A 12196-nucleotide genomic window follows, 5' to 3' on the forward strand; every position below is an offset into this window, starting at 1 on the left:
AGGTTTATATCACTTTTAATATCTTTAGGTATCACAGCAGAGATAACTACAGAATTACTTCTTTATAACAAAGCAGTGTACATATATATAGAATCTTAAAGATGGTGAACTAAAATCTTCAGTCAATTCTATGATGAAAATACTCTTTAGCAGGTGGTTTGCCATCATTTATGTAATTTTCTCCTTTCTGAAACATCACTATAACTTCCAAATTAAAGGCAAAAATTAATTTAAACATGATTTGTTTTGAGTGTGGCATCTTTTTTATCCATGCACTAATTAAAATAGACTATGATTAGAAAGAAAACAGACCATTTTCCTAGTAATTTGGAAAAAAATATCTCATAGAGAATATAAGAAATAGGCCTAGGGCTTAGAATTAAAACATAATTATTAAAATGAATACATTATTTAATACCTTGGTATATATTCTTTTAGCAGTAAAGAACCTTGCTATTCTGATTTCTGATATGCAGAATAACAAGATTTAGATTTTGCAGAAAATTTACTTTTGTAGCTTACTATTGTTTCTGAGGAAGGGAATCAGAGGAAGAGTAAAAAGAGTAATTGTCTTAATATGTTATATGAATTCAAAATGATAAAATGGACACATTGATTGAGTAATTTGTAGTTTCTAATGGGAGAGATACTAGTATGTAATTTTTATATCTAGGGGTAGAAAAAGAGATGATGTTCAAATTTTAAAGAGTTTTCATTATAGTATTCTTGAATTTGGAAGATTATTAATGTAGGCTTTGTTCTGACTGATATCCTTGACTAAAAGGTTAGCAGAGCCTATCTTAACCGGAAGCCACATCTTGCCTTGTTTTAATTTAGAATTGACCAGTTAGACATTCATACTTTATGGTTGAAAAATAAATTTTTCTAAGTTACTGCCATTGTATTTTTAAGACCATAATAGGGCAGGGATGTAGCTCAGTGAGCAGAGTACTTGCCTACCATTCAGAACACCCTGATTTAGATCTCTAGCACCACATACAATTGGCATGGTAGGCATGTCTGGAACCCCAGCCTTCCACACAAAGAGGCAGAAGGATCTGGAGTTCCAGGTTGTCCTTCTAATCATCAGCTGAGTAGCCAGTGTGACGCCAGCCTGAACTGCACCGTGAGGCACTAAGAGAGGAACTGATATTTACTCATAAAAGACAGTGCGCCTACACTGGGAATATTTTTCTTTCTAGGAAATTTTCAAGGAAAGACAAAAAACACTCCAACCTTAAGTGACATGTGAATACCAATTTAGAATTCACACAAAGTTATAAAAGGACATTTCATTTTAGACTAATCAAATTTAGATTGATATTTAATTTCCATTAAGGCTTATTGAAAGTAACCTTAATTCTTTTTTTTTACAACTTATTTTGCTTAGAGATGATTTATTTCAAAGATAGCCTAATCTTCACTAATTAAGTTTAAGGTACCAAGTTAAAGGTACCAGGCGTTAGCAACATTTTGCATTTAAGATCAAATATGTTTCACATATACACATATGTGTATATGAGTGTGTGTGTGTGTGTATGTGTGTGTGTGTTGTATATACACGGTGTCACAAAAATTGTCATAGAATCCTAGAGGTTAGTAGAAAGCAGTCTAGAAATGCCCAGATAGTGTGTCTCTAATAATTACATGCTACAAGTAAAGCCAAAACTTTGAGCTAAGTTGCTAAAATCATAAAATAAACACTTCACTTTGTATAACAAGACTACTGAATCCAAAGTTTGCTCTTTTGTGGGGAGGAATTGAAACCTAGAAGAGCTAGAAATCCTGTTTACATTTATGTAATTGTCTTTGGGAAAAAAAGACATGTTTAATATGAGGTACATGTTTAATCATAAGAACATTTTTATTGACAACTATTTTCGGGTTCATTCTTGTGCAGGTGTAGTTCCAGATGGTACCTACGAGGTTTGTTCAAGGACTACAGGACAAGCTGCAGCTGGTAGGTTTGCTGTTTACTTTGAAACAGAGTTAGGTGAAAATACGATGGGAAGTCTCAAATGCCACATTTATGAGTTGATTTATTGATGACTAGGGAGAGTAGTAAGTATTTTTGAGTAAGAAATCAAATGGTGATAGCATCAAAGGAACACCTCATGGCTGTAAAGCATAAGAAAACAGCTGACATCACGTGCCTGGAAAGAGCTCATTTCTGTTCTCATTTCAACAAGATCCAGCTCTTCTCAAGCTCAGAGAATGATTTTGGTTTTGTAACTTTGATGTTTACTGTGACTACTTAGTTACTTGTAGGTGGTGGATGCAGCTTATAACGGTTTCTGCTGTATCCATGGGAAGGTTGAGCTCAGAGGGAACGGATAGCCGCCATGCTGTTATACAGAAGAGGTACATACACACTATAAACATGGAAACCAACACTCTGTCTGGTGTTTGGAGCAGGTCTTGCTGTGAATGGCAGTGGGTATCTGATATGGCCATCATATAGTTCATAAGTGCTTATACTCCTATTCCTAGGACCTTGAAAATGCCACTTCTTTATTTAAACAGAAAGTAGTAGTGCCGGAACCTGGACACTGAATGTATTGTGGAAAATGTGTGGGATTGATGTCCACATGGACCCTAACATTGGCAAAAGGCTTAATGCTCTGGGCAACACCCTTACAACACTGACAGGAGAGGAAGACATAGATGACATTGCTGACCTCAATTCAGTGAACATAGCTGACTTGTCAGATGAAGATGAAGTCGATACCATGTCTCCTACAATCCATACTGTAAGTGCATTCACTGCTAGGAATTTCAAGACTGGGTTTTCCTGAGATAGATAACTGATTAACTTGAGGTTATTTCATGTGTTGTGGTTGCTGTTGTAGAGGAAGGGAGAAGGCGGTGATTTCTAGGTCTGCAGTTTACAGTACTGATGTGTGTTTCATCATAATGCCTTTATGAAATGTGCCTTAACCTCAGTGTAATATAGTAACATTGAAAGTAAGGTAAGGTCAATCTATAAACACAGAAAGTAGATCAGTGGGTTTTGAGTCTGGGGCTGGGGATGAGGTTTGAGAACAGGGAAGGGAAGACCTGCTCTTATGAGAGGAGCTTTCCTGGCTGGTACTAAGAGTGTGGTAGTGACTGCTTAGCTCTGGCCATCCTAAAGCTACCGAGCTGTACATTCTAAATGGATGGGTCTCATGGTCTATAATCGTATCTTAGGAAAGGGTTTTACAAATAAGTCTTTCAAAAAGCCAAGTGTTTATACTGTGATATATACATTTAAAATGTGCTTTTCCAACTATACTGCTTATTCTGTTGTATCAAGTTATTTAGTAGCAAAAGAGATAGTGACTTTCAGATTTCATTCTGGTTTTGATTTGTAGAGATTTTAAATACATTGATCTGTTGTATTATTAAATAGTTTTGTCTTGAAAAGTAATTTTAAATTAATAATACTGTTTATTATTTAGAGTTCAGATGGAAGTTCAGTAAGTGGAGATGGTCACAAACTCACCATTGGGCAGCGACTTGTAAATCACCTACTAGGCCTGGCACCTCCAAATCAGCGCTATTCTGTTCCTGCAGAGTATCTGTGTGATTCAGAGATGCGGGGCTCCCCTCAGTCTAGCCAGTCCCATTTGAAAGCATGCAGAGCACACTCATGGGGAAACGTAGGTCGCAACTCAGTAGATGCCTTATGAAATGAGGGGCTTGAATCAGTGGAGAATTGCAATCATCTTACCTGCTGTAGATGGCTTTGATTCTTGCATGCTCTCTTTGATCGAGGCATTAATTTTTGTAGTATAGATGGGCTGTAGGAACTGAAAGTGGTATTAACATATATACTTTGATTTTTTTTTTTAAGGAAGCTGTAGATTATCGAAGACAAGGAACATCTTCTAGTCAGCCAGGAGAACTGAGAGGAAGGAAGATTATGAAGCGCTTAGTGGACATCAGAGAACTGAATGAACAGGCCAAAGTAATAGATGACCTTAAGTATGTCATTGTTTTTTACTTACTGTAGCATTCTCTAGTAATAGAATAATAGGATGCTAAAGGTGGAAGAAAGCTTTTAGTGTATCAGTGAAGACATCAGTTCTCCAAGAAGTTCAATAATTTTTCTGAGATTATAAGGAATAAAGTGAAGGCTGAAATCCTGATTTTCTGTCTTTACAACCCACTTCTGTGCAGTGAGTGGCAGAGGAGCTCGGTATGCATGTTCATGCTTCACTGTATTCATATGCGTGGTTGAATGTGCGTGTTAATTTGCTAACTTTGTTTATAGATTGGAGCTTTTTTTGAGGAGTTAAGAATCAGTATTTATGAAAGGCTGTTCTGTTGTGACATGCAGTAAACCTCACAGTGTATTTGTGAGGTTAAATAGCATGTTCCGAATGGACTCTTAAGAAAACTGGCTCAGGGGTCTAGAGAGATGGCTCAGTGGTTAAGAGCACTGTCTGCTCTTCCGGAGGTCCTGAGTTCAAATCCCAGCAACCACATGGTGGCTCACAACCATCTGTAATGAGATCTGACACTCTATTCTGGTGTGTCTGAAGACAGCTACAGTGTACTTAGATATAATAAATAAATCTTTAAAAAAAAACTGGCTCAGAGTAAAGAGCTGAGATTTGTACTTATATAAATATGAATTCAAAGTCTCTCTCTCTCTCTCTGTCTCTGTCTCTCTCTGTGTGTAAGTCTTGATAGTTGATGTTAACAGGTTTTTGTTTTTTTAGAAAAAAAGTAGGGATAAGACAGTAAGCATTAGTAACTTTTTTAAAAATCTCTTGCCAGTGGTATTGTAATTTTACTAAGTACATCCCATCCAAGGATAAATATTCTTCTTGCTAAATTTTGAAACTTTGATTTTCTTTAAGTGGCCATGCTTCATCTTTTCTAGTCTTCAAATGCTTATAACTGGGGATTTTGTTGTTATTATTTGATCAGGATTTCCCAAAATACAGGAGTTTTGAAATATACAGGGTATGACCTTTAAGTTTCTCTGTAAATTTTCATGTAATAATTCATATTTTCCATTAATTTGAGTTTTATCCTCAAGGAGAAAAATGACTTGAGGTAAAAATATATGACTTCCAAAAATCATCCTACATTTTTCTGTAGAGTGAATGTTTGGTTTTCATGAGATTGCTTGTACCTTGAGATACATCAGTGGGTAGAGAGTGTAAGGTGTGTCCCTAAATGTTAGTGTGTCCTTTGTAATTTACCAGATATGAGCATTAAGTGTACAGGAGTTGGGCTATCCAGAAAAGACCCTGGGCTTTCCTAAGTGAGAGGGCTGGAAGAAGCACTGAGAAGTCACTTGTACTTTCTTGCATCTTTACAATAACCCCCTATTTTGGTGGGGTTTTTGTTTGTTTTGTTTCATTTAGAAAATTGGGTGCAAGTGAAGGAACCATAAATCAGGAAATTCAGCGTTACCAGCAGTTGGAGTCTGTGGCTGTGAATGACATCCGAAGAGATGTCCGTAAGAAGTTACGGCGGTCCAGTATGCGAGTAAGTTCGTGCTTCAGGATGTCGTGAGACTTTAAAATATATATATATATATATATATATATATATATATATATATATATATATATATTCACACTATAATTTTATTCCTTCCTCCCTGCCCCCGTCCACCCTCTGACTGTTCCACATCCCACACCTCCTCCCCACACCCCTGTCTCCCAGTGAATGCCCCTGCCCCCCTCTCCACCTGACCTCTAAACTCCCTGGGGCCTCCAGTCTCTTGAGGGTGCATTATCTCTGAATGAACACAGACCCGGAAGTCCTCTACTGTTTGTGTGTTAGGGCCTCAAATCAGCTGGTGTATGCTGCCTGGTTGGTGGTCCAGTGTTTGAGAGATCTCGAGGGTCCAGATTAATTGGAACTGATGGTCCTCCTGCAGGGTTGCCCTCCTCCTCAGCTTCTTCCAGCTTTTCCCTAATTCAACAACAGGAGTCAGCTGCTTCTGTCCACTGGTTGGGTGCAGATATCTGCATCTGACTCTTGCAGCTGCTCATTGGGCCTTTCAGAAGGCAGTCATGATAGGTACCTTTTTGTGAGTGTTCCATAGCCTCAGTAATGATGTCAGGCCTTGGGACCTCCTCTTGAACTGGATCCCACTTTGGGCTTCTGTTCCCTATCTCAGATATTTGTATTATTTTCATTTAGTTGAAAATAATTTAAACGTTCTCTTGATTACTTCTTTGACACATGCTATTTAGAAGTGTGTTGTTTAATCTTGAACCATTTTTTCCAGATAATTTTTTAACACAAACATATACACAATCTGGTTAAATTACATTGCAGTCTGACAGCAGTCATTATATGGTTTCAGCCCTTTAAATGTTATAGCAAATCTTAGAACCTAGAATGTGGCAGCCTGTTTGGGGGAGTTTTCCATGTTGACTTGAGAAGACTTTGTACGTGCTGTTAATGAACAAAGTCTTGAGTAGATGTTGATTATATCCATGTGACAGATGTGCAGCTGAGTTGGAGTATGTCCAAGTGGATTTTCTGTGTGCACTGGGTCCATTTCTGATGAAAGGTCTCCACCATGATAGTGAATCCATCTTTTTCTCTTTGCATTTCTGTTAGGTTTTGCCTTGGGTAGTTTAAATCATTGATAGTCAAACTGATTGTTGATATCATTGGATTAAACATCTACCTATTTTGTGTTGCTTCATATTGCTTTTGTTCTCTATTCATGCTTTCATCTTTTTTCTTGTCTTTTGTAGTTTTAACTAAACATTTTATGATTCCATTTTCTCTTTTTTTATTTGTTTACTTATTTTCTATTGGGTATTTATTTATATTTCAAATGTTATTCCCTTTCCTGGTTTCCTCCCCTCTCCCGGAAGTCCCCTATGCCATCCTCCCTCCCCTTGCTTCTGTGAGGGTGTTCCTCCACTCACCCACCCACTCTCACCTCCCCACCTCAATTCCCCTACACTGGGGCATCTATAGAGTCTTTATAGGATCAAGGACCTCTCCTCCCATTGATGCCTGACAAGGCCATCCTACGCTACATATGCAGCTGGAGCCATGTGTACTCCTTGGTTGATGGCTTAGTCTCTGGGGGGGTCTAGCTAGTTGATATTGTTGTTCTTCCTATGGGGTTGCAAACCCCTTCAGCTCATTCAGTCCTTTCTCTAACTCCTCTGTTGGGGACCCCACACTCCGTCCAATGGTTGGCTGAGAGCATCCGCCTCTGTATTTGTAAGGCTCTGGCAGGGCCTCTCAGAAGAGAGCTATATCAGGCTCCTGTCAGCAGGTACTTCTTGGCATCCACAATAGTGTCTAGGCTTGGTAACTGTATATGGGATGAATCCCCAGGTGGGACAGTCTCTGGATGGCCTTTCCTTCAGTCTCGGCTCTACATATTTGCTCCTGGGAGTATTTTGTTTTCCTTCTAAGAAGGACTGAAGCACCCACACTTTGGTCTTCCTCCTTCTTGAACTTCATGTAGTCTGTGTTATTTGGAGCTTTGGGGCTAATATCCACTTACCAGTGAGTGCATACCATGTGTGTTCTTTTGTGATTCGGTTACCTCTCTCAGGATGATATTTTCTAGAATTGATTTGGAATTTTGATGGGGATTGCATTGAGTCTGTAGATTGCTTTCGGCAAGATGGCCATTTTTAATATATTAATCCTGCCAATTAATGAGCATGAGAGATCTTTCCATCTTCTGAGATCTTTCTCATCTTCGATTTCTTTCTTCAGAGACTTAAAGTTCTTGTCATGCAGATCGTTCACTTGTTTGGTTAGAGTCACACCAAGGTATTTTATATTATTTGTGTATTGTGAAGGGTGTCATTTCCCTAATTTCTTTCTCAGCCTGTTTATCGTTTGAGAAGAGGAAGGCTACTAATTTATTTGAGTTAATTTTATAACCAGCCTCTGGGCCTGTGTACCAGAGGCTTTCCACGGAGATCTCTGGCCCGGGCTGGTTCAAGAGTTCTGGAGAAGGGAAGCAAGTGCGTGCAGGGAAGGGAGGTCACTTCTACCACTTCTGCTGATGCACTTGGCCCCACCTCCATCTCTGCACTGAGTTGGGTGGGGCTGAGCAGACTAAAGGCCAACTAGCCAGTGAGGAGTGGAGTGGAGCTTTAGGCAGCATATTGGGACAGCAGCTCTCTTCCCAAGTGTTACAACTCTTTGGACAGAAGGCTCAGTAGTTCTCACACACTTTTAATCCTTCAGAATAGGATTCTTATATACAGTTTTGGGGTGGGTAAGGGTCTGACAACAGGTACTTCTCATTGGCTTGGTCTGAGAGCTTTAAGGAAACTTATTTGCATGTGGGAGGGCTTGATGATGGTCCTACATGACTGATGGCCACACACCTCTCTTCGGGGGGGGCTGTGGGAAGCTGTGGGAAGCTGTAGCTATGTGACAGAAGTCAGGGACCCAGGAGGCATGGCCAAACACCTGCTGTCCCATGCAGGTGAAAGTCACCACCAAGCAGGTCACCTAATTTCCAGATCTTTGCTCAACTAGGGTCCAGGCAGTCTGTGCACAGCCTACTGCCCCACACCAGACACTTTGCTGAAGTTGTTTATCGGCTTTAGGAGTTCTCTGGTGGAATTTTGGGGGTCACTTAAGTATATGGTCATATCATCTGCAAATAGTGATATTTTTACTTCTCCCTTTCCAATTTGTATCCCTTTAACCTCCTTTTTTTGTCTAATTGCTCTAGCTAGAACTTCAAGAACTGTAGTGAATAGATAGGGAGAGAATGGGCAGCCTTGTCTAGTCCCTGATTTTAGTGGGATTGCTTCAAGTTTCTCTCCATTCAGTCTGATGTTGACTACTGGTTTGCTGTATATTGCTTTTACTGTGTTTAGGGCCTTGAATTCCTGATCTTTCCAAGACTTTTAACATGAAGGGATGCTGAATTTTGTCAAATGCTTTTCAGCATCTAATGACATGATCATGTGGTTTTTTTCTTTGAATTTGTTTATGTAGTGAATTACATTGATGGATTTCCATATATTGAACAATCCCTGCATCCCTGGGATGAAGCATACTTGATTGTGGTGAATGATCATTTTGATGTGTTCTTGTATTTGGTTGGCAAGAATTTTATTGAGTATTTTTGCATCAGTATTCATAAGGAAGATTGGTCTCAAGTTCTCTTTCTTTGTTGGGTCTTTGTGTGGTTTAGGTGTAAGTGTAATTGTGACTTCATAAAATGAATTGGGTAAAATACCTTCTGTTTCTATTTTGTAGAATATTTTGAAGGGTATTGGCATTAGGTCTTCTTTAGAGGTCTGATAGAATTCTCCAATAAACCATCTGGTCCTGGGTGTTTGGTTTTATTTTGTTTGTTTGTTTGTTTGGTTGGTTGGTTTGTTGGTTTGTTGGTTGTTTTTGGGGGGATTTTTTTTGGTTGGGAGTCTATTAATGACTGCTTCTATTTCTTTAGGGGTTATGGGACTGTTTAGATGGTTTATCCGATCCTGTTTTAACTTGGCATCCTTGTATATGTCTAGAAAATTGTCCATTTCATCCAGATTTTCCAATTTTCTTGAATATAAGCTTTTGTAGGATCTGATGGCTTTTTGAATTTTCACGGTTTCCTTTGTTATGTCTCCCTTTTCATTTCTGACTTCATTAATTTGGGTACTATCTCTGTGCCCTTTGGTTAATCTGGCTAAGGGTTTATGTTATCTTGTTGATTTTTTCAAAGAACCAGCTTCTGGTTTTGTTGATTCTTTGTATAGTTCTCTTTGTTTCTATTCAGTTGATTTCAGCCCTGAGTTTGATTGTTTCCTGCTGTCTACTTCTCTTGGGTGTATTTGCTTCTTTTTCTTCTAGAGCTTTCACGTGTACTGTCAAGCTACTAGTGTAAGCTCTCTCTAGTTTCTTTTTGGAGGCACTTAGAGCTATGAGTTTTCCTCCTAACCACTGCTTTTACTGTGCTTTTATTGTGTCCATAGGTATTGTGTTTTGGTATGATGTGTCTTCATTTTCATTAAATTTTAAAAAGTCTTTAATTTCTTTCTTTTTTTCTTGACCAAGTTATCATTGAGTAGAGTGTTGTTCAGTGTCCTTGTGTATGTGTGTTTTCCGTTGTTTTTGTTGGAATTTAAGACAAGCCTTAGTCCATGGTGATCTGACAGGGTGAATAGGATTATTTCAATCTTCTTGTATGTGTTGAGGCCTGTTTTGTGACCAATTACATGGTCAGTTTTGGACAAGGGACCATGAGGTGCTGAGAAGAAGGTATATTCTTTTGCTTTTAGATGAAATGTTCTATAAATGTGTTAGATCCGTTTGGTTCATTCTGTTAGTTTCACTGTGTCTGTGTTTAGTTTCTGTCTCCATAATTTGTCCATTGCCGAGAATGGGGTATTGAAGTGTCTCCCACTATTATTGTGTGGGATGTGATATGTGGTTTGAGCCTTAGTAAAGTTTCGTTTATGAATGTGGGTGCCCTTGCATTTGGAGCATAGATGTTCAGAATTGAGAGTTCATCTTGGTAGATTTTTTCCTTTGACCAGTATCAAGTGTCCTTCCTTAACTTTTTTGATAACTTTTGGTTGAAAGTAGATTTTATTTGATATTAGAATGGCTAATCCAGCTTGTTTCTTGGGACCATTTGCTTGGAAAATTATTTTCCAACCTTTTATTCTGAGGTAGTGTCTGTCTTTGTCACTGAGGTGTGCTTCCTGTATGCAGCAAAATTCTGGGTCCTGTTTATGTATCCATTCTGTTAATCTATGTCTTTTTGGGGAATTGAGTCCATTGATGTTGAGATATTAAGGAAAAATGACAATATCACCCAGATCAGGTTGGGCTCTGTCCATTTGGTTTCTGTTAAGGATAAGCCACATGTAAAACAGTGCAGCTGTTAGTCTGTATTTGTGGGTTCCGCAATCCTGAGCTAAGATAGCAACAGATCAAAAATATTTTTTAAAATGAATAAATAAAGATAATTGCAAAATAAAATTTTTTAAAATTGCTTCTGTACTGAACATGTACATACTTTTTTTTGTTACCCCCAAACAACATGCTGTAATAACTTTACCTCGTGTTTATGATCATACTAGGGATTTTAAGTAATCTAGACATTCAGACTATGCTAGAAACTATGTGTTGGTTGTATACGAGTACTAAACCATTTTAGTTTTTTCCATGACCTAATTATCTCTTTTAAATTTTATTTTTATTTTTTTAATTTAGTCTAAATTCTGGTACTAACACATTTTAAATAAGAGACTTGCACATACTAAAATTTGGCCATACTCCATACAACTATACTTGATTTTCTTTTCTTCTCTTCTCTTCCTTTTCTCTTAGTTATGTTAATATATAAAGCCCTGGATCTGGTCCTGAGAGATATCTGAGCTGCTCATTTCCACATGGTCATGTTCTCATGCCCTCAGGGACAGCTCACCAGGAACCCCCTCAACCAGGGCCAGCTCTACCCTTGCCAGGCAGGGTGTAGGGCGTCCTCTTCACAGTGTTGCAGTTGGTAAGGAACATGGCCCATTTTCCCACTCTCCTGAGCCCAGGGCAAGCTGTCCTGCCTGCCATAGGTGGCGAAGGATGAGGGTAGAAGGTAGTAGGATCTCTCTTACCCTTACCCATGCTCCTACACAGCAGACAAGTTGCAAATCCAGCTTTCTCATTCCCATGCTCAAACCCGCAGGGTCTTCTCTTAAGTGCTGCACCTAGTGAGGGGCAGGGACAGCTCTCCTGTTCGTGTGACCATGGGGCTAGGTGTCCTGCCTGCTGCAGGTGGTGAGGGGCAAGCGTGGAGAAAGGTATCTCTCCCTTCCCCACACCATTGTATAGGAGACAAGTGGTAGGGGCAACTTTCTCATGCTCATATCTTCAGAGCTGGCTCACCAGCAACTCCCACAAGGTGTGGTGCCTGTTCTCCCAAGAATTTCAGCTGGGCTAGGGGCAGGGTCAGCCCTCCTGCTCTCAAGCTCCCAGGGCCAGATCTCCCGTGGTGCCTAAGTGAGGGGGTGGGACAAGTTCTACATTAACATGTCCCCAGGCTCAGGCTATAGTCCAGTCCAGGGACTTACAACTGGCCTTTGGTGGTAACAGACTCCTGCTATTACAGGGCTACGGACCCTCAATGGGAGCACAGACCAGGGCCCCACTGTGGTTCCAGGTGTCATCATGGATCCTGGCATTCACATCAAGCTGTTCCTCACTATCCTCAAGTCTCCAGTTCTGCCTCTCTTCATTGTGCTCCCAT

General features: G+C 39.5%; 1 protein-coding gene across 17 annotated transcripts in view; it reads left to right on the top strand.

Annotated features, from left to right (window-relative positions):
• 4932438A13Rik (RIKEN cDNA 4932438A13 gene) overlaps positions 1–12196 on the top strand; it is a 189971-nt gene that overhangs the window by 145982 nt on the left and 31793 nt on the right. For 11 of the 17 annotated variants that reach the window (XM_006535446.4, XM_017319536.2, XM_006535452.4 and 8 more), the window contains 5 exons: positions 1901–1960; positions 2524–2750; positions 3441–3641; positions 3836–3966; positions 5361–5484. In XM_006535446.4, the coding sequence (XP_006535509.1) occupies positions 1901–1960; positions 2524–2750; positions 3441–3641; positions 3836–3966; positions 5361–5484 (743 nt within the window). Of the gene's footprint in view, positions 1–1900; positions 1961–2490; positions 2751–3440; positions 3642–3835; positions 3967–5360; positions 5485–12196 lie in introns of those variants that run through there. The other 6 variants (XM_006535455.4, XM_030252557.1, XM_017319537.2 and 3 more) reach the window with 2 other exon arrangements.

Source organism: Mus musculus, chromosome 3 (assembly GCF_000001635.26).
Source record: "Mus musculus strain C57BL/6J chromosome 3, GRCm38.p6 C57BL/6J".
In the NCBI taxonomy this organism is placed as follows: Eukaryota; Metazoa; Chordata; class Mammalia; order Rodentia; family Muridae; genus Mus; species Mus musculus.